This window comes from Falco cherrug, chromosome 4 (assembly GCF_023634085.1).
Source record: "Falco cherrug isolate bFalChe1 chromosome 4, bFalChe1.pri, whole genome shotgun sequence".
In the NCBI taxonomy this organism is placed as follows: domain Eukaryota; kingdom Metazoa; phylum Chordata; class Aves; order Falconiformes; family Falconidae; genus Falco; species Falco cherrug.
The window spans coordinates 111,899,154-111,921,741 of NC_073700.1; the positions used below are offsets into that span (position 1 = coordinate 111,899,154).

Consider the following 22,588-nt stretch of genomic DNA (forward strand, 5'->3'; position numbering starts at 1 on the left):
TCTGCAGCTCTGGTTTTTCCTTTTTAATGCAGATGTATTCCAAAGAATTGGCTACAGCAAACTTGGCAAAAGATGTACACCTAAAATTCTGGCAAGCAGAGAGAGCATACGGCCCTTTTTGTAACAGAAACAAACTGTTAGCTGAGCTGACCGTGACCACAGCATTACCGGTGGGAATCTCCCTGCCAGAGCCAAACCGACTCATGGACTTCAGTAGGAGTGATGGGCGCAGGGAATTTCTCCAAACCAGTCCCTTTTATGTGTGCTGCAAGTGATTCAAGGGAAGAGTTGTCGGAACTAATTGCATTGCTGTTTAGGCAGACTCTGCTGGTGCTAAAATACTCTGGTGATAAGCTAGCAGGAGTGGTTTGAGACCAGGGAGCGCTGCTCTTGCAAAGCCTCCTGGTCCAGGTGGAAGTGGACTTCCAAAATAATTTCTGCAATGGGTATGAAGTACACTGAAAGGACAGCAATCTGAATCTAAAAGGAAGGGCGAAAAGATGGCAACAGCTGGGTTTGTACAGATGATGGGCAGTAGAGGGGGTTATCCCTGACAAATCCTCAGGGCAGGATGTCTTGAACAAGCATTGCTGTCGGTATCTCTGTTTCCATTTGCTTGCCCCTCTCGATTCCCAGGGAGAGGAGGTGGGAAGGGGGGAAATGGTGACACTGATGCTTAAGTTTCGTGTCCCTGTGGGTCAGGGCGCAGCAGCTGCCCTTCCTGCAGCCGCAGCAGCCAGGCAGCCGGGGCACTGCCGTGGTCGGGTCTGCGACATGCTCCCCTGCTGTTTGGGTGTCTCTGCCTGCTGCTGAGCCTGTCTGTCTTCCTTTGTGCAGTTTTCTGCCGAGTGTATATAACGGAGCACTCCTATGTCAGTGTGAAAGCTCAAGTATCCACTTCAGCTCAGGAGATGCTGAAGATTGTAGCAGAAAAGATCCAGCACCCGGAGGAGGAGTTGGCGCTGGTGACAGTCACGTTCTCTGGTGGTAAATAACTTCCCTTCATCTGATTACTTACCTTTTAATGCATCACGTAAGAGAGGGCTGACATTTTCTGGTGCAAGGGTACAGCTGTTCCTGTGTGGGCCCACAGCTGGATGACCACGGGAACAATGAGGAGCTGCTTCCCAGAGAGTTGTTTCCATGGCAACAGCTCATTCTTGGGTACTGCCAGATACAGCATCTCCTTGCTAGGAAGGGAGTGCAAAGGAGACTCGGTCTCCAGCAGTATTGCAAGATTTTTTTTTTTCCGCACTGATAAATCTTCTACTTTCACATTTAAATTAATTTGGAAGGCAATGAGGCATGGTTTGCTTTAAAAATATAAAAGGGAATAACAAATGCTATATGCGTGGCTGTTTCCTCATTTACGGCATGGGTAATGAATATTCTCCAGCAGAAAGGAGCGAGACGTATTTGCACAGTTGAGATGCTGAAAGCAATCTAAGCAATATTTTCTAAGCAGTCTTGCTTACAGCTGATGCTTTTTGCCTGTTATTGTAGCGTTTCTCATTGAACAGGAAGGCTTATTGGTTTTTTTTTTAAGGAAGACCAGACTGATCATGAGCCGATACTGGGGACCAGCCAAACCCCCAGAATTTTCTTTGGTGTCTGGCAGGTCTCAGGCTCTTTGGTGAGATTGTTTTGCTCATTGTGGTGTCTTTTGGCTCTTAGGGATATAAAGGAAGCAATTGAAGTAGGTGCATAGAAATGTGAAGCTGAATCTACAAAGAGGAGCGAAGAGTGTAGAATATCTTGGCCATATTCTCAGATCACATTAGTTGGTGTTGACCCCCTGGGACAGAGGCAGCACCCTTGGAGACACAGCACGTACTGCTACTTTGTCAGTCTAGTTAACCAGCCAGCATTTGTATATATTTCATTTCTGTTGATTCATTTGATTCAGAAGTGGAAGGTCACGTTTTTCTCCCCCCTGCTGAGCTTAATTAAATAACCATTTTTCTGCAGGATACCAATGTGGGTGTCAGGGAGAAGGTGCCCTGCTCTGGCTGTTGAGAGCCTGGGCACAGAGTGGTCACACAGGAGCTTTATGTGTAGGTGTCCTGGCCAGCCAGGCTACGTCATTTGCAGGCATACTCTTTTTACCCTTGTGTGTACCCAAGCTTGCTTCCAGTGCATTTTACAGCACTGCAAAATCACCGTGCTGCTGTTGTATTTCAGGTCATGCGCTCCTGTTCAACAGCAGGGCAAGTTTTGCTCTGATAGCAATAAATCTGCTGCTAACTGCCTGCTTAGCTAAAGAAAACCAACAACTCATAAATAATGAAACACACTATTATCTTTAGACCACATTGGTTTGCAAGAAAGCCACACAATAGAAGTGGTTGCCCCTTGGCTGTTCAACAAGAAACAGTGATTAAAATGCAGGTACAATAGGACTTTCATTTATACATGGCCATTGTAACCCCTAAAATGTTATTTAGTCACATTGCCTGAGTTAATTAGAGATACCACTATTTCAGTGTCTTTGTTCTTATGCATTGTCGCTCCTGTGCTGTGAGCAATAAACACCAGCCTGCCATGCTTTTGTTTGTTGGTTGGTTTTTTTGCTCTTTTCATGACTTGGAACTGTCAGCTGCCCTCCTTTTGGAGGGCAGCAGTGTGAGCACTGGAGAGCATGTTTTTATGGTACTCTTGATATGCTGAGCAAATAAACTCTTTTTATTCAAAATTACCTTGAAGAAGCATATTGGTAGTTCAACATAAACGTATTTGGTGTCAGTGTGAGTAGGAGGGGAAGAGGGAAAATGGTCTGAAATGATGTTTGGCTCTCGGACTCCTCCTGGTCCTACTCCTCCCTCATGGGCAATGAAAAGTCCAAGGCAGCTGTCAACATGCTTGTAGTGCTTTCAGGTCTACATCAATACAGTCACTGTAATCAAATCTCATGTGTCAGGTCTCCAGAAGATTATTTGCAGCCTGCAAGAAGAGGCAGTTTTTCCAGGGCATTTTTTTTTAGCTGTGTTCTGGATTTTGCTTTCTTTTCCCCCATGCCTTTCTCTGGTGCATCCAAGATTGCCCAGAGCTGAACTAGTACTCTGGAGTGGAGAAAAAAGCATCCTTTCTCTTTGCTACTGGTTTGGTGTGTCCTGCTTTTTTTACTCAGATGTTTCCTAAATGAATTATTCTAGATCTAGATAAATTTATATAAATACTGTACTATAAAGGACTCTTCAACTCTGCTCCATGGAGTGAATTTCATCGGTGCTGGGATCCTTTAAACTTCTTTTGCTGTCAACTGGCTGTAACTACTGATGACATCTCCACCCCTGCTCTTTTCTGCCAGTGACACGCAACAGCTCAGTCTCTGGAGGCTGAAACACTTTGCCCTAACGAAAGTCACTACATTTACAGTAGATACACTGGGTTGAAATGAAATGTTCTATAACACTTAGGAGGTTAGACTAGATAATTTCAGGGTTTCTTTCAGTTCTGTGCTATGTGAAGTCCAGGTTGAAAGCAGATGCTGGAAGTTTTTGTGCTCTAGTCCACCATCAGAGACATCTTGCCTTTATTGTGCCTGAATAGTGTGGAGATGATGGTCCCCACAGGGACTGAATTCGATGCTTAGATGCGTTCTGAGAAGCTGATGTGACTTTACAAATAATTTGTGATGTTTTTCTCATGTTTATATACAGCTTTTACTCCTTTTCTGAAGCATTTGTATTTTGTTTTCTGTTTTTACAGAAAAACATGAACTACAACCAAATGACTTGGCTATCTCAAAAACTTTCGAGTCATCCAGTCGTATGTTTGTCTACCGAAAAGATCTGGCTGATTCTTTGGTAAGGATCTGTATTGTACACTTCCCGTTTCTGATTTGTCTGTCTCCAGATCAAAAACTTAATATTCTCTCGGAGAACTTTTTCAATAAAGCATTTATTTTTTGCTTCCTTAGTAAAGCTTACAGAGCTGCTGTCTACCTGGAAAAAAAAATCTTGCATTAACAGCAGTTATTTGAACAGTAATGGAATTTGTTCATCAATTTCAAATAGACCAAAGCTTCTCTACAGCTTAAATCTTTCAATCTACATCAGCCTGGAAAAGCTGACTTGTGCTTGTAAAGGACTGGATGGGATGAGGATTATTCAGGGCTTGTGTGACTCTTTCTTCCCCGCATTGTGCCTCTGTAACCCTTGAAGTGGCCGGAACGTAATCATACAAGACGACGGACAAACTCCATGAATTACTACATGTAGAAATAGGTGTTGTGCGAGTTCTACCAAAATTACTGGGCACCAGTGTGACCTAGTGTTGTGGCATCCGCATGGTCAGCCTGTGGCTGGCATACGTTGCTGGTGGTATGTCCTCTTCCTTTTGTCTGTCTCTCCATCCTCTCGCTGGTGCTGGGGAGGGGAGCAGGTTGAAGGGCAGCAAGTCTCTCTCATTCCCTCTGTCCTCAGAAAACAGGACTGCAGAGTCTGTCCCCCCATGATTTCCCAAAACCTCAGTGAGGCAGGAACAATCAGGCACTCAAAAAATTACTCTTTTGATAGTTTTCTGCTAATTATGCAGGTGTTTCAAGGAGGCTGGTATCGCAACTGACTTTTGTGTGTTGTCAGTACTGCTGGGATCTGTGCATTCATCCTAGGGATGAGAAATGTCTATTTACATTTGGCTGGATCAATGTGCCCCGAAGAACTGACACGCCACTATCATTGTAATCTGTCATCCCCATTATCTCCGGCGTTCTTGCCACCTCTAAAAATGTGAATATTAAGGGAAGGTTTCCAGCGCAGACAGGTGACAGCCAATCTAGTTTCATTAGTTACATAATAAAAATCTCAAAACTTGCTGTAACTGTCAGAAATGTAGCACCAAAGTAATGGCTTAACTGATAAGAATAATCTTTCATCTTGGCAGACGGTTCATGTGCCAAGTTTTCAGCCTGATGAGGTGAAATAACCCAAGAGAAATGCAAACCTTTGAAAATCCAAGCTAATAATGGAAATGTCAAATGACCCTTAACACCAGCAGTACCAGTGCACTCCACAGTAATGTGCTAAGTAACTTTTATGAATCAGGATCTACAGTATATTGCTTTTTGTTGATGATCACATTTGGAGTAGATTAAACATAAAAAGTACAGATTTATGTTATTTGTAAAGGTGGATTGGTGGGCAAATTCTGTGGTTTTATTCTAAATCCGGTGTGTTTGCAGAATGGTTCCTGTATCTTATAATACAAAAATTTCCTGGTGTCTTAATTCAGACTTTATTTTGATTATGCTGTCTGCGGTTTGTATTCAAGGTTTAGAGAAAGAGGGAGAAGGCTTAATCCAACAGCAAATCATTGATGCTAGTGACCCATTTACTGTTTCAAGCTATTTATTAAATAGGCTGTAAGTCCTTGATTTGGATTGGGGGGTGGGGAGGAACAACCCTCAGTGCACGTGAAGAGGACTGCTTACTCAGCTCGGTTTTGTGCCACGGTCCAGTAGCTGTTCCGTTGCAGAACTTTTGGCATTTGCTGAGGATTCTTTTGCTCTTGGCTATTGATTTAGAACCCAATTGCTGAAAATGAGGAGTTGCAGCAAAGGTCTGTGAGAATTTTGGGAATCAACACCTGGGATCTTGCCTTAGAGCTAACAAACTTTGACTGGAGCCTCTTCAATGCAATTCATGAGGTAAGAAGCACCATGCCCACTTCCAGGTGTATTAATCTCATGCAGCAGTTGTGCCATTACAATGCATTTGGGGGCCTTAGTATTCCTTGATGCTCGGTTTGCTGTGATAACAGCATGGTTTGGTAGGTCTTATTGGTGGGGGCATTGAATCAGGTCCAAGAGATGTGTTGCAATCCTTGATACTGAAAAAAAATTGTCAAAGGTTTGTAACTTCCCTGTCCTGGGGCATCTCATACGTTCCCTGTATACCTGGTAGGTTTTATTGAGGTTTGTCTCAAGAGAGCAAAGAGCGTGATTATTCTTTAAAAGCTGTCTGAAACAGTGTGAATATGTTAAATATGCAAATTATCCTTTGCACTCCGTAATGTTCCAGTAAATACAGGACTCCACAAATAGGTGTCCTTGATATCACTTTAACCACAAAAGAATTCACAGTTTCAGCAAATTTGATGGTGACATTACTGTTCTTGTTAGGCTTCATTGAGATAAAAAATACTGGGCAGGCTTTATAAAATGGGATAATGGCCCACTTCAGTGCCCATTGGGTTGTTTCAATGACTTTGATAGGTTCTGGTGTGAGCTGCTGAGTAAAATATGCAGTTCACAGTACAAAATGTCACTTTAAAATATCAATCATTGAAAAGCATGGTGGCTTTCTGAGAAAATGAGTGGGAAATTCCCTTGCTGCTTATCAGATAATTTCATTGATATTTCATTTCAGATTCTTTTATTCAGGTTAGACACTTGCCAGCTAGTCACGTTTGGGGTTTTTTGGACACAAATCAAGACCCACATCTCTATTGATGAAAATTTGGCTACCTTTGGGAAGGAGTTTGAATAGAAATTTTTCAGGTCCTACAACAGTTGCTTTTTAATGCTGGAACAGAAGTGATGAAATATAGAAAGAGAGAGATTGTTGATGTCCTATAGCTGGCTGTAGCCAGAAGTGGAACTGCAGGAAATCTCACAAGGAGAGCATGTCTTGCAGGACGTCGAGGCCACCTGCCTACTGTAATAAGCCCCTAGAGGTTGCTAAGCCAAACCTGGACCCTGAATCATTTGAGATTGACTCATTGACAATGAAAAAAATAACCATTTGTAACCAGGTCTCGTTTCAAAAACGTACTTCTAAATAAGTTATGATTTATTTACATTTAAGTTGGTTTTATATCCCTAATAATGTTGCCAATGTCTTCCAGCAAGAGCTGATATACTTCACGTTCAGTAGACAGGGCAGCGCTGAAAACACCGAGAATCTCAGTCTTCTGCTTCAAAGGTGCAACGAGGTCCAGCTTTGGGTTGCCACCGAGATACTCCTCTGCAGCCAGCTCTGCAAACGTGTACAGCTAGTCAAAAAGTTCATCAAGATTGCTGCCCAGTAAGTTACTAATGTTGCAAGAAAAATCCTTGAATTCACACGCTTTATTTGGTGAGAAGTAGGTGTAAAAGCAAAGAAAGGAAACTTAATTTGTCATCCTGTGTTTCAGTAGCGTAGTAAGCATACCTGGGTAAAGCAATCCCTAAGTAACAACAGCACACACTGGCCAAAGCTAGATGTGGATGTGGTAGAGTATATGCTGCTCAAATCTTCACCAGCAGCTTAGCTGCTCTATCTCCAGTATCAACTGCAAAATTCCCGATGGTGCAGAGATATTTCCTTTCTTAGCAGAAATAACCTGAGGAACATAATACAAAACTACTTGAGCAGCCATTCACTAAAGACTACACAGAAACCAAAAAACTGTTATAATCTTGAAAGTCCTACCTTTAGAGAAGAAAATAGCTGCAGTAAGGTGTTGCCCCATGTAATCTTCTCTGGAGTACTCTTGTATTTATGGAGATTTGATTTCTTGCAGTACTACTAAATAGTGCTAGCATTTATTCTATGCCTTGGAACAGAATAGAGATATACAATATACACATATACACAGACGACTTTTCTCTGTAATTTTAGTAACAAAGAAAATAGAGCAATTTAAATATGTGCAACATTCTCCACTTGTTGGTCTTCTGCAATATTTGAATATGCACATTCATGGAAAAATACATAATTTGTTCCCTTCATCAGCTGGGTTGATTTAATTTGCAAGGCACTTATATACAAAGGACTCCTCTGCTGAAGCAGTGCCTTTGGTGAAATGAATTCTTCTAATGGGATCTAGTGTAATTCATAAATGTAATTTGGTGTAGTTTGTAAGCTGATTGGTATCCAGTAATACGTTCATTTTCTGCCTTATCAATGGCCAAGTTTGGTCCAACGATATCAGAAATGGTTGGTTCTCTGTGCCTTGCTTGCGCCACAGAGGTATTAATTTGCATTCCAGCAAAAGTTTCATGTCTGTCCCACAAGAATAGGGATATATATGTCATCCGACTAAAATGTTGCTGTATTTGAATTATTTCCATCTCAGTTAAGTGAAAAGCTGAAGTTCTGGAGACTAAATACATTTGTCGGTAAACAGTAGACAGGCTTTCCCAGTGCACTGTAGAAGCACCCATCATCATAGCATGTAGATGGTGAAATAATGGACGCACAGATAAGCGAGTGTGGTGTTTGCTCGCGATCCTTTATTTTAATCAGGAAAGCAGCTTTCTGAAAGAAGACATTATCATATCCCATCAGTTCTGGAGGAGCTGATGAAAGATGAACAGTTAGGGTGGAAAGACAGCATGCTAAGCACAGGACTCTCACCGTGAGGCACAAGACAAGCAGCCCTGCTATTTTGTTTATGACTAAGGCAGATCAGTAGGGAGCTGTGAGCAGCTGTATTCTGCTCCTGGATTCAGCCCTGATCTTTGTCTATGACTTTCAGCTTGTCAGGAAAGCAGCAGGACTAAGATGTGATGTTCAACATTTGTGTGCCTCACTGTTGAGGAACACCTGAAGAAGATGGAAGGCTTTTACACGAGCGTGTCAATACATAAAAGGGAAACAGAGGTTTTGAAACACAGATACATATGCTTCTGTTGATGAGTTAGTCTAAAACAGAAAACAAGTAATTCAGTAAAGAAAATGAATTCGCATGTTGTTAGAAATGAACATCCTGAGGAGTTACAGACCAGGTCAACATAGGGTTAGAGTAACAGAGGTAGATTGTAACAGCAGCCCAGGCAGTGACTGGCTGCAAGACAGACCTTCTCCCTACAGCTCTTTGTGAGACATGGGCTCACCCAGCAGGCACTTCGCTCAGGCGGTGCTGGACACCTTCCTTGTCCTGGAATGAGTTACCTTCGGGAGCTGCCTGACTTTAATAATAAAAGGAGTCTAAGCAACAAAGTTAGGATTAACTTTAAGACAGGTGAAGTGAGAAACACACCGTTTCAAGATAGTAGAGCGGTGAGCACAAGCTTTGTAAAACCTGTAACAAGTGCTGGCAAGTGCCCAGTCTAAGGCCTGGGCATGTACTTTTCCCTGATGATAAATCCCAGTGAAGCCAGTAGATTCATTTGTACTTAAAATTATCTTAAAAGAGGATTCTTACTCTCCCTCTCTCTCACACACACACCTATGTTTATAGTGGTCTTCAAGAATCTGCAGGGGAAAGGGGAATCTTTTTTGTTTGAAAAGGACACAATATTTCAGGATTTCAAATTCCCTTATGGACTAGAAATAGGCAGGATCTTATCGTATATAGTAAAATGTCAAAGAATAGAGGTATCAAGGACATTCCGTAGGGACCTGGACTGGAACCAGTGCTAACTGCAACTAATTTATAGGGATATGTAAATTGAACATTAATCAGATTTTCAGACAATAAAAATGAGGAGGGATTGCAAATGCATTGGGGGATAAAAAAAAAAAAAAGAATGATCTAAGGAGTCTAGTGGCATGTGCAAACAACAGTAGGATAAGATTTAATTTAGATAGATGCAAAGTAATTCAGCCAGAGAATGCTAATACTGAGCTGAAGAAATAAATGCATGATTGTAAAGAACAGTGCTGTGACAGAGGTCCTTGGGTGATAATAGATGACAAATTAAAGGCAAGGACAAAGTGTGATGCTGTTCCAAATAAATAATTTGCTATTTGTTTTATACTTGCGTAGGAGAAAGGTGTAAGAACTTAGATCCCAAATAGTAATTATGTTTCTCCTTCCCTCCCCGCTGTCTCACTACATCTCCTTGGTAAGAAGGAAACGGATGAGAGAAAAGTTAAAATAAATTACAAAGAATTCAATGAAGGATAATAATGATATGGAAAAGTAGATTGCAGGCCATGACCACAAAGAGAAATTGAAGGAACCAATGATGTACAATTTGAGAAAAGATGAAATAGGGGTTGAAAATATTTATACTACAACAGAATAGAGGTCAAGGAATTATTCTGTATGGTAAAGGATGGCTGAGAGCAACTTGAACACTGAAAATGGAAAATTACTTTTGACAGCAAAGGGAAAAAAATAACCTGCCAACAACGGGCTTGATGAGACAGTGGAACGTTTGCTAAAAAACTTCTTAGAGGCCCTATCACCTAGACTGCAGGTGGTCATGAGAGGACATTTAATGAGTTCATTATGTGGAAGATGATTGTATGTTAGTGCTGAGGGTTGAAATGTGACTCAGTAACCTAGGATACCTGTGCATTCCATTTATCTCTGATCCTGAGTACAAAAACTCAGAATACAGCATTCATATTTTTATTCCACAGCTGTAAAGCCCAAAGAAATCTGAATTCATTCTTTGCTATTGTTATGGGTCTCAACACTGCATCTGTCAGCCGTCTGTCTCAGACCTGGGAGGTAAGATGCATCTTCCTATCTTTTAGATGCTGTCAAAACCATTTCTTACAAAGGTTGTATACTGGCGAATTACCTTTCCTTTCTAATTACTGTTTTTTCATGCTGAAATCAAACACAGAGTTAGTGTCAGTACTTCCCTGCAACCTGAAAACTTAGATACACAGCTATTCAACTAAAACTAAATGTGTCCTTCCAGGGTTTTTGAATAAGAACAAAGCAAGGAGATCTTACCCTCTTAAAAAAAAAGTGCGATAAATTATCCTAGCATTTTAAGTAGATGTCAGAACAGAAAGTCTTATAAAGGTGGCAATACCTTATTATGGAACAATGTCATTTAAAAAAATACAAAGTAGAAATAAACCTTCTTTAATTCTCCTTTATCAGCTCTTTTGCAGCTGCTCATCTTGAACAACAAAGTTAGGAAATTGACCCTGAGAAAAGAGCATACTGGGGAGCAAAGATTATCTGCTAAAGAAGCTACCGGTTGCTAAACAGCATGGGATGTTTAGAGGAGGGTCCCAACGGGTTCTGTGTTTATATTGAGGATTTTTTTTTCAATCCAGGTAAATTATTGAGTGGTAGTATCTGCAAGCTTGCTATATCTGCTGATGAACCAAGAATTGGTGAAGGAGTAATTTAGTGTGATGGGGTGAAGGCTTATCCCTCTTCCATGCCCTCAACATCACAAGTGAGCAGTACTCAGAAAAATATCAACCTGTAATACAAAGCGACAGAGAACGGCTGTGATCTCCTGCCTTGGTGATACTCTTGTGCACCAACAGCTGAAATCAAACCGCCATCAGAAACTTACAAACCTATCTAACACTTTCCAGAGCAAAGTCTTCCCCCTTAGCTGAAATCAGACATGTGGAGGCGTTGCTGCATATGTCGGTGGCTTTGGCAGGCAGAGAAACAAGGGCAGTGACTGTGTCTGTGGGAGTTACAGGGGCTCAGGCAGGCAAGGAGAAGCTAACTTTCAATAACAGATAAAGCAAAAATTTTATGGAAAAAAACATACCTGAGGATGATGATACAGAAGCCCCTTGTCTCTCCTATTTCTAAAATGCCCCTATAGGGAACATTTGCCCTTGCCTGCTCTTACGGGTTGCCTTCATCCTATTTCTCTGAGCTGTGGTAGAAGAGCAGAAGAAACTAAGTATTGTATCAAAGGCACCAGGCGGCAGTGGTGTGGATTTCTCCCACATGGAAACACACAGAACTCTGCTGTGTGGTGAGACCTCTGGAGATCGTGTGCTGCTGGTGGACTTCTCTCAGGAAGAGCAGAAAATATTGCTTGTTGGAACAGGGAGTGTGTCTGCATATGTATTGTTGTAAATACGTCATGTTTCTGTGCGTAAAATATTTATGAAGTCGCATGCATATTTTTTTATTTATAAAACTTCATTGCACTGGAAATGTCAAAAACAGAAGGTTATTTGCATTAGTAATGTGACTTCCAGAAAGTAGAGCAATGTTTATAAATTAATTATAATTACTTACACATGTAAATGAAACCACCTAAATTTAAGCAACCATTTAGTCACTAAATTATATTGGCTCTGCACTTGAATTCTTAACCAAGTAGTAGTATGCTCCCAAGCATATTCCTCTACTTTTTTTCTACAGTATGCAGTGTTTTAATGAGCCTAACTTTCTCTGATTGAAGATATTAAAAGGTGCAAGTGCAATTCCATATTCAGGTATTTTAGCGTTTTAATCATACAGCACATTCACTTAGTCTTAGTTGTTCTGAATCTTTTTTCTCTTGGTAGTGTCACTGGGTGTCAGGGTCTAAAGACAAAAACAAGACGGGATTTGTACTAGGAGGGGGATGTCTTTTACAATACAAAGTAGTATGGTTGGAAAAAATAGACAGACTGTAAGGTCCGCACTCCACTCTTGGAGTCTGAAATATCAGCAGGAAATTTCAAACTGTAGAATGATTGCTTTGGGTATAATGAAGCGAATCCATTAAAGCACCTCACAGATAAAGGAAGCGGATGCTTGTGGAGGAGAGCAGGTGTCAGCATGTGGGGCAAGGAGGTAGCTTGTTCCCCGGGCTCCCTTGGAAGGTGCTTTGTGCTCCTCGCCGTGGGATTAGGATGAGAAATCAGAGATGGAGTAGTCGTCTGTAAAGGAAAGATCTCTTTCTCTGGCACCAGCATATACCAGTAGTAACATCGGTCAGCACTGGGAGCAGTATATCAAACAGCACTAATAAGCATGACGCTTGTTAATTTCTAGAACCCATGTTGTAGGGGAAGATTGATTACAGCAAATGATTTAACCTGGATGTGATCACATTATTTGAATTCTCAGCTGGTGTTACTGCTTCTAACTCGATACAGACAGTAAGGTAAATGCAGCAGGCCTGGGAGCTAGGGAAGAAAATAAAACCAGCTGCTAACAAGCAGCCTCCATAAAAGAAGGATGCCGGGCCCTGAGGCAGGGTTGCGGGGTCTGGTACCTCACTGGTGTTGCACTGATCACAGTCTGTAATTAGAGCTCTTGGAGCTGAGTGGTGCGGGTTAACTACCTGTTGCACTTTCAGCAGGTGCTTCACCCACAGCAGTCTCATGGAAAAAAAAATGCCTCAGCATTTTTCTGCCTAAATCAAATTTCCTTTTTTCCCCCCCCACTTCAGAAAATTCCTGGGAAATTCAAGAAACTTTTCACTGAACTTGAAAGTTTGACGGTGAGTATGGTGTTGACAGCAGAACGGCATTGCTTGGCCTTACGTGCCTTCTTCATAATTTATTTGGAGCTGCCTGTTATTGTCTGGAGCTGGAACTTGTCATGTCAGAGCTGTGATTTGCCAAAGGCCTCACAGCTCTCCAGAGCTCCGAGGCGGTCTTCAAACACGAAAAGGGAGAAGGCTGAATTCCTGACAGCTGGAGGAATAGCAGAGAGAGGAGAATGTGGTGTTGGTTCCCTGGCATCAATTTGGAAGCTGTTCTTTTGCTGTGGTGGTTAATCAGCCTTTATCTAAAGCAACATGCTGTAGGTCAGGAGGAAAGGAGGACAACTGAAGTTTTTTAAAAAAATAAAATAAAATTCCAGGGCTAAGGGTCTTTGTCAGCATTATCAAAGCTGAATAAACAAGCGTTTCCTCTGGCTGTCATGGAGGTGGGTGCATGGTGAGCTCGCTGCCTGGTGTGGGGAACGTGCAATCCAGCCTTCAGTGGCTGTCACGCTTCTGTACTTGGGATCTGTTATAAATTAATGTGTTCTCTCAGTATTGTGCGCAAGCTGGTGTACAAAAACATTCATTTATATGGGAAACTGAGATGACTTTCTGAATTGCTTACACAGCAGGACTGAAATACACTCTTATTTACTTTGCAATTCTCCAGTATGATCCATTGATCTTAGAACAGTTTTTTGTGGGGATTTTGTTGGTTTTTGGTGGTAGTGGTGTGTTGTTTGTTGGTTTTTTTTTTAAAGAAGAAATTAATCAGGAATATATTCTGGGATACATTTTGTGCTAGATAGTAAGCTGAAGAGATTTTGCCAATAGAAATTTGTGGGGAAATTACAGAGCAGTCCAAGTGACTATTCTGCAGCTCACTCCCATTTTAGCACTGCTTCATCTAGAGGAATGCAATTGCTCTTGTTCCTTTCACTGTTTACATTTCCTGTTCAGTTTAGTAAGTCATCTAGCTTAGAAAACCTTTATCTACCTCATTTCCTGAAGAAACCTTTTATATCTAAATCATGTTCAGATCATAAGCTCGTAATGGATTTAGAATTGCTCTTTTTATTGCCTATTGATTTTTCTCTCTATTACCCAAATGGTTCTGTAGGACCCTTCTCTGAATCACAAAGCTTACAGAGATGCATTCAAGAAAATGAAATCTCCGAAAATCCCCTTCATGCCCTTACTTCTGAAAGGTAATGTTAAAGCTTGGCTGCTTTTCTTCATTGTGATTAATTAAAATAAGTGTAAGGTGATTTTTCCTTCATGTGGTCTTGTGATCAGCACGTGGCAGATGTAGTATGGAACTACAGGAGTATGGTATCTAGTAGTACAGTACGTGTAGTAAAGTATCTACAAGATACCACTTGGTCTGGATAAAAGGCAGCTGCCTTTTCAGACAAGGGGAAGAGAGCGGTTTTCACACGGGTTTTCAAACTTCAGTACGTTCCCGTCAGGTGTGGGTAGAGCGGTGTGTTATTGCTTTGGCCACGTCCTCTTCAGTGGAGAAGCAAGACTTTGCAGACCCCGGAATGGGGCCACCTGGTACCCGCACAAGCGGCCTTGGTCATGCTGCTCTTCTGGGATGCTTGCCCTGCCTCGCCGGGCTGGACCTACCTGGCATCACCCGAAAGGCAGAACCTGCCCCATCTGTCTGTCCTGAGAGGGGATTTTGGGGTCTCTTGTAGGTCTGGAAGAGATAAATTCTTACTATAAAAAAAATACTTTTTAAAAAATCTATTGAAATAAAATACAACTACTTGGTTAACACAGTAAGCAGGGCAGCTAATTAAGTGGCAGGTATTTCAAATATTCTGTTGTCTTGGAATCATTAATTATTAATTGCCTTGTCTTTGAACATGGCAAATTCATTTGATTATTCCTGTATTCCGAAAGTGTTCTCTTTAGGCTGTTTATCCCAACCTGCTGCTGCTGCTGCCAGTTTAAAATGTTTGAAGACAGTTCTCCAGATCAGTCAGCGACAGTTTGGGAGCCATCAGGCACTTCCCCTCTTTGCACACATCAAAGGAGTTTGCATTAATTCAGATGGATACCATTATCAAGGCTTCAAAATCAATATCCTTTAAGTGTTCTCCAGCATGTCTTGCCTGCAAACAAAGGCACCAAACATAAACAAGTAGCTTGTAGCAATGACATTTGTGCAGCAGTACAATATGGTGTATAAGAACGTGCACATAAGCAGCATTCATGGCTCTAAACTGTATTGGAGACAGCAAGGAGACTCTGAAAATTAATACAGTAATTTTCTTCAATACAGTAATCCATAAGGAGGTGTTGCCAAGGTATTGCACAGTATGTAGGACTTTATTCCATGTCAAGCATGTTTGTATTAGTGTCATTTCCAAGACCAATGCAGTATGCATGGGTCACATAGAAATCATTCGCAACTGAACAGATTACTGTTTCAACACAAAAGGAACAAAAGTAATTTCAAGAAATAAATGAAAATCATTAATAACCTTTAATTATGAAAAATAAGTTGAGTGTCCTTTTAAAGTTAATTAAATATAAATGTAGGGCTCTCTTACAGCACATAGACACAGCTTTTGAAAATTGGCCAGATTTTTCAAATGTGTAATGAAATACTGTGATGTACCCTTACAACCTAACTCAGATGCAATTTTCTGCTCCACTGAATTTATCTAGACTCTAAGTTGTTGGCCGCAAAGCAGATTTCTGTTCCTTCCACCCTCAGAGATACACACATTGCTGTCATTGACTTAAAAAGCTGTGCGGAAATTTCTGCTTCCAGTCTAAGTTTTTCATTAAACTGATGGACGATTTTTAACTGCATTGATATGGGATAAGTAATGCCTCTGTCATGAAGCTGTGTCCTTTCCCAGTCCCTTTTTCTGGGTGTACCCCAAAGCAACCTGGTAGAGGAGGTTTAAGAAGGTCGTGATTTTTGGGATGCTGCCCCTGATTTTTGGGATGCTGCCCAGGGGCAGAGAGGTGCTGGAGGCACCCCCAGTGTATGCCATGCTTGCCCCACTTGCTCAGGAGTGCTGGCTGGACTTGGCGTGGTGGCCATCCTGCCCACCCGCCCAAGGTGGACCCCAGCCCAGCTGCCCTGGGGGCATGGGAGCTCTCTGCACCCCTGGCGCAGACCTCTGCCTAATGAGTCCCAGCTCTGGGTTTCCACCAGCTATGAAGCCGTTATCATTTCCATTCTGAGCAATTACAAAATGCCCCTCAGGCACAGAGTGAGTCTTTGAAACAAAAGGAAATAAATCAGGTTGGCTGTTTCGGGGGAGGATGAAGGGGGTGTATGGCGTGACAAAGCATCCCACAGTGTCAGCTGCAGGTTCCCAGTCCTAAAATCCCTGAAATTAGGGGGACCAAGTGGGCATCAGAGGGAGTCCTAGAGATGGGCACAGGAGAAATGCTGAGATGCACAGTTAAACTGGTGGGTTGGAGGCTGGCACCTCTGCTGAGAGGGAGATGTTGCCCATTGACTCTGTGCCCTTTGCCTCCTGGCAGACACAGCTGTGACATTTAAGAAGTAATGGTATTGGAATGCTGTCTCATCGCAATAGTGCTGACTTCTGGTACTCCTGGGTACACACACATCCAGGAGAGAGCTGATAGGGGGCATGGTGGCGGTGCTCCTGCTAGTATTTTCAGCAACCCAGAGGATGCACTATGGGATTCAGAGCTTCAGTCCCCACAGGGAATTTTTCCATGTCCTTAGTACTTCGTGTCTGAGATAGGTCTCACTTCATGTCCTTAATGTGCATGAGAAAAACAGAGAAAATGACCTCAAGCTACTGTTTTAGTTGTAATCTTAATTTAGCAACATTTGTTTCTCATGATATTCCCCAACCCCCAGTTCATTACACCGTGTTCAGTTCCCTTCCTGGAGCCAAATACAGACCTCTTCCTTTTCCTAACGCTGACCTTTTTGTTACCTTTGCAAAGTCTCTCCAACACCACTGCATAAAAATGTTTGTTCCCCAGCCACAATGCTTATTTCAAGGGTTTGCACTTCGGTTTGGTAGCTTGTGTTTAACCTCCCTGGCTGGCCACTGCTGTAGCAGTGTCTCTGAAGAAGACGTCGTGTCCCCCAGAGGGAAGTAAGGGGGTGTCAGAGCTGACTCCAGCAGCTGGCAGTCCTGCCCCTACGGAGCTCTAGACTCAAGGACCAGCCAGCCAGCCCCAGCCTGGGCACGGCCGTGGGCAGCATGGCTGGATTGGTGACGCAGGGTGCAGAGCACAGGCATGCCATGCAGGGCCATCCCTTGGGGTGCCCAGAAGTAGCACAGAACAGGTATAATAAGAAATCCATGCTCCCACTCGAAAATCCTCTTGTCACGAAGTGTACGTAGTGCTATCTAATAATCTCTCCATGTCATCCTTATGCCAGGCTTCTGTTCCCCTGTTACAAGGTATTGTGTCAATCCTTAATGGGGTACTTTTCCGCTTTTTTTCTTTTTGTTGTCATTTAGTCATTTTATTTCTTTGTATTGAACAACAAAGCCGTGAAAAATAATTTTTTCTCCTTTATTTTTTTCAGATGTAACATTCATCCATGAAGGAAATAAAACTTTTCTGGATAACCTTGTTAATTTTGAAAAGCTGGTAAGCTAATTTTGTCCTTCCTGTTTTTCAAAAAGGTTTATGTTTTCGTCTTCCCTTTCCCTTCCTCATCTCGTAAGACTGAAAGATTTTCTTCTGGCTGAATCAGGAAGAAATAAACAGGGTTAAAAACGAGCAAGCAGGATAAAACAGCCAACAGTCCCATCTCCCCTTCCCCTTTTCACTGCTCCTTTCCTTTCTGACTCCTTCCTCCCCCACTCCTGTTTAAAATGCCTAAGCCAGTAATGGCCAGCATCACTGTCACACTCCGCTCTTCCCACCCCCACCCCCCAGTGAGATCTATTCCTTTGCACCACCTCGTGGGCTATTTCTCCTCGGTTCTCTTGCCTCAGCTTTCTCTGAATTATATTTCCTTTTTTTTTTCCCCTCAAGGCACTAAAGGTTTCTCTAGTTTATCACTTGCCACTGGTATGCCAATTCCAGGGATGTTAAATGAAAGTAATATTTTTGATCTAGGTTAGATGATGAAGAAAATAATGCCTGAAATATGAATTAAACTGTCTGTAAATACCACTATACTAATTTTTATGCATAAAGGCACTTACTGACGTTGTATCTTTGGCCACATCTACTCTAGATATCATATGACATCTACTCTGGCATGATATTACTGATAGAGGTTTTATTTCTCTAATTTGCATATTTCATTTCTTTGTTGATAACATTTGCGTAGCACTGAAAGCTACAGTTTGTGTATCTGAACAGTGGTGGAGTGGAGAGGAGAAACTTTCAGTTAATTTTTATTTTCTTGGCCTGGATTATTTGATCAAGAAACCAAAATATTCTTCCCGCTCGCTCTAGATGTGCCATGGGACTGTTCAGATGAATTGTTCCCAACTATTTTCTCCACATGTTTACACTTGTTAGAGAATGAATGTGGAACCATGGAGTTATTCATGAACCAGAGGTTGAACTTATTTTCACATCCTATCATAATATACATTGTCTTCCAACTTGCAAGCAGATGTAGACTTTGACTTTTGAACCTGAGCTCCTCTTTTTGTGTTTTCTATTTGATTTCTGTACCTTTTCTTGTTGTAGAGTTTACAAGAACACCGATTTGCATTTGCTGAAAGGTTTTCTTGTCCCAAGTCCATTAACTGTTTGACCTTTAGGTGTTTGCATAAAACTCATTAGCATGTTCTTCTTCATTGCCTCTTGGAAGTACATCCAATTAACATGTAAATTAAACTAGCCCTTGATGCACAATAATTGATACTAAAATCCCCCCACTGGTCCATAGATTTATTTAGTGAATGTGCAGGATCTGATTCTTGTTCAGTCTTAGCCAGACCTGGTTAGTTTGTTTGTTTGTTGTTTAATCCTGTATGCTGGACTCGCTGGGTAAGATTCCCAAGCCTTTCTGCCACCATCGTGTCTCCAGAGGCACTGGGAGCTTTGCTAATTCACCAATTGACTTCCGTGAGCCAGGATTTCACCTTTCCCATGCAGATGTATACTGGGCATTCCGAACGGCCGGGGGGGAGTCTGGGGTGATGGTGGTGGGGTGAGGGTTGTTCAGACTGACGCTTCCTCCAAATTATTAGTCAGATCATGCCCTCAGGAACATGCTGTCTCACAAGCCCTGTGTACATCTGAATGCAGGCAATAGTGCTAACTTAGGAATGGGGGCTTAAGAGAGATTTAACTGTGAGTGCCAGGCAGGCTCAGGCAGTATGTGTATTAGACTGGTTCGTTTGGATGCCAAGGTGTTCAGGCAATGGGCGTGAACTTCCTAACAAGATGCATCACACATGATCACAGTGTGTGATCACAGTGTGTTCACGTTCCTTTTCTAATTTATAAGGGCTTTGTCCCAAGGAAGAGCGTCTTCCTTGGTGTTCTGTACTGTGCTGAGCACTTTCTGGCCTCTGCTGAGGAAAATTAGGATTGACATTGACTTCTGCTTGGTTTGGATCAAGCCACTGAACCTCACCTGCACATTTGCGGTTGCAGAAAAAGAAGAAAAGAATCATTCTACCGTAGCAGATTACTGCTTTGGGGAAGGAACTTACTCACTGTCATAAATGCACAGAATTTCTACTTATGAACTTCAAAGCAAAGATGGTTTTTTGTATCTCCCTGTAGATCAGTATTTTGAAATATTTCATTTCTGTATTAAGCGTCTCACCTGAAGAACGAGGACCTGTCAGTCTGAACCATTGTTTTTTCCAACTTTATCAGTTGGTTAAATAAAAGATATTCTCTGCCTCTGCAATCCCCACTTCTTTTATATTCTTAGACCGTAAGGACCTCAACAATCCTACTGTGACTGAACTTGATTTGACATGACATCATTGCAGTGAAGGCGAAGTTAATTCAAAATATAAAGAAGGGAATTTGCAAACAGAAGGGAATGAAATGCTCTAACGTTACCTAGTTTTAGCAAAAGTTGAAGGGATTGCAGTGGTCTGCTTCACTCCGTGTTGGGTAAACTCTAGTCTAGAATAGTGTTACATCAATATTTAATACCATACCCACTTCCCCAACTAAATCTGAAGGAATATGGTCTTATACTCTTGCATCTCAAGGTATTTCCATGGTATTTACTAACCAGCTTCACTGAAATGTGGCTTATTAACTTTTTTTTCTCCAGTCAGCCATCACCCACATCTTAGCAATGACATGTCTTAGCCACACTCCAGCAAACTCTAATACAGGTCAATGGCCGTTACCGTTGTAGAAAATACCTTCTCACCTAGTGCCTTCCGCTGTAAGGTCTGTGTACACACAGCTGAAGGATATCAAACACCACCCCCACCCCAAATATCTATGCAATTCCTAAACCTGAGGTTTTGCTATCCTTTGCAGCTAAAGGAGTGCTAATGATCCCAGATCTTGTGGCTGAAAGGCCACAAGAAATGTGTTACTCATCACACTAATGGTATGCAAGCACCTGTTAAAACAGTCAGGAAATAGCATTTGCTTTGCAGATGAATTGACTGATTTTTTTTTTTTGTATTACAATTGGATCTCAAAGAGTCGAAAACAGTCAGAGAGAAATGCCTAATTAGGCTACTAAAAGCAGGAGATTTGGGATTCTGCTTTAAGAGAGTGTTACACAAAGAGGTTTTTTGTTAGGAGAGCATCACCTTCAGAAGCCAGTCTGGGGGTGGACCCCACGCTGACTGACTACAAAGGAGAAACAGCAAAGAATGTCAGTGTGTGTGATGGTGGGGTCTCTCAGTTCTAAAAGCCAAGGGCAAAGGATATCAGCTGGAAAATACCACAGCAGCAGCACTGGGGGAAGTTGTAGCTTTCCCAGTACTCACACTATTGTGCATGAAATCTAGATCATCTCACTAGAACTTCATTATAATCAGTGCAAAGACATTAACACAAGAGATCGCATGATTTCATGGCAAATCAAGCACAGTGGGTAACAGGAAAAAATATTTTGATTTACTGATGAAAGGAATACAAAGTTTCCATTGAATAAGCTTTTCTATGGAGGAGCTTTGTAAGCCACTCCCAGAGTGTTGAGAGATGAGCTGTTCTGTGTCATTCTGGTCTTAAAACATACTCTGCTCAAGACAGTTAATCTTTTCTGGCTCTAATTATTTTTTAAAGAGATGTGAGAAGAGCCTCAGCTGTTTGCACGAGCTATTAAATCATTCCTGCTAACTGCAATTTGTTTTAATTAGTTACTAGATTTGGTGAAGAGTTGCCACGGAAGCGGTCAAATAAAGAAGAAAAAAAAAAGTAATACCTCAAGAACTTTATGGGTGACATCTAGTGAAAATGAGCACACTCCACTGATTTATAGTGAACAATTCCACTTTTTATAACCTATAGACCTGAGCCTGATTGAGAAACCAAACTTAAACCTTTTCTTTTCTCTGCTTAATCTAAGTGAACATCCAACATTTTGTTAGCACCAGCTTTTCTTTAAATAATACACTTAGGGTATAGTCTTACTTGGTAGGAGATGTCGGTGTGCTTGCTTTGCAGGGTTTAGGCTGTGGGCTGGGGTTTGGTGTTGGTTATCATACTGCAGAAAACTGCCGAGCTGATACCGGTGCCTGATTGTGCTAGGCATTGTACAGGTGTACGTAAAGGTGTAGTCTGTACCACAAAGGGGGTTGCAGCCTAATTAGACAACACATGGAGACAGAAAGTGAGGTTGCAGACTTGGATAATGCAATAAAGCTGGGGGCTGAACCCAGAAGTACCCATCCAGTCCGCACGCCTGCCCTGCTGTAGGATTTGGTTTAATAAAAGTCACAGGAACAAAAATAAGCCAATTTTGAGCTATTTTTCATTTACCGCTTTCCTTAGGGCTCTCAGGGAGTTCTCATTTGATCTGTGTGATATCAATAAGGACCTTCTAGACTAATTCTGCTTCATCATGTATTATCACTAAAACAAAAAGCAAAGTCTCTCTCCTGCTGTCTTCTTTTTCTGCCTTACTGCCATTGCTTTTTGCTGTACAGCGTAGGGTAAGAAGATTTTTTTCAGGCTTTTCTAATGACAGTATTCATCTCAGATTTTTACGCTGATGTTTTTTATATTTGGTCTTTGCAGCACATGATTGCGGATACTGTTCGGTCATTGAGACATTGCAGAAATAACCAGTTTGGTGAGTAGTCAAAACTTGTTACTTACTTTGCCTTTGTACATCCTTGAGGGTTTTTTTTCCCCCCACTTTCTTTCCACTTGCTCAGGTTTACTACAGCAGCAAAACGTGGTCGACAATTACTTAACCCATTGGTAAGAAGGGGCGTCATTGTTGGAACGTAACAGAAATCACAGTTGGATGAGGTTTTGCTTTACAAAATGTTTATAGAAACAGCTTTCAAATTCTTGATAAATTATTTTCCTGCAAAAATTATCACCTCTTCAAAATACAGTGCAAGATCTGTGCCACTTGATAATGAGGCCTCTGGTGTA

General features: G+C 41.7%; 1 protein-coding gene across 2 annotated transcripts in view; it reads left to right on the top strand.

Annotated features, from left to right (window-relative positions):
- RAPGEF5 (Rap guanine nucleotide exchange factor 5) overlaps positions 1 to 22,588 on the top strand; it is a 162,620-nt gene that overhangs the window by 135,040 nt on the left and 4,992 nt on the right. For both annotated transcript variants that reach the window (XM_055708205.1, XM_055708204.1), the window contains exons 17-25: positions 838 to 987; positions 3,709 to 3,806; positions 5,525 to 5,647; positions 6,847 to 7,025; positions 10,296 to 10,386; positions 13,031 to 13,081; positions 14,190 to 14,277; positions 17,616 to 17,680; positions 22,223 to 22,277. In XM_055708205.1, the coding sequence (XP_055564180.1) occupies positions 838 to 987; positions 3,709 to 3,806; positions 5,525 to 5,647; positions 6,847 to 7,025; positions 10,296 to 10,386; positions 13,031 to 13,081; positions 14,190 to 14,277; positions 17,616 to 17,680; positions 22,223 to 22,277 (900 nt within the window). The remainder of the gene's footprint in view (positions 1 to 837; positions 988 to 3,708; positions 3,807 to 5,524; positions 5,648 to 6,846; positions 7,026 to 10,295; positions 10,387 to 13,030; positions 13,082 to 14,189; positions 14,278 to 17,615; positions 17,681 to 22,222; positions 22,278 to 22,588) is intronic.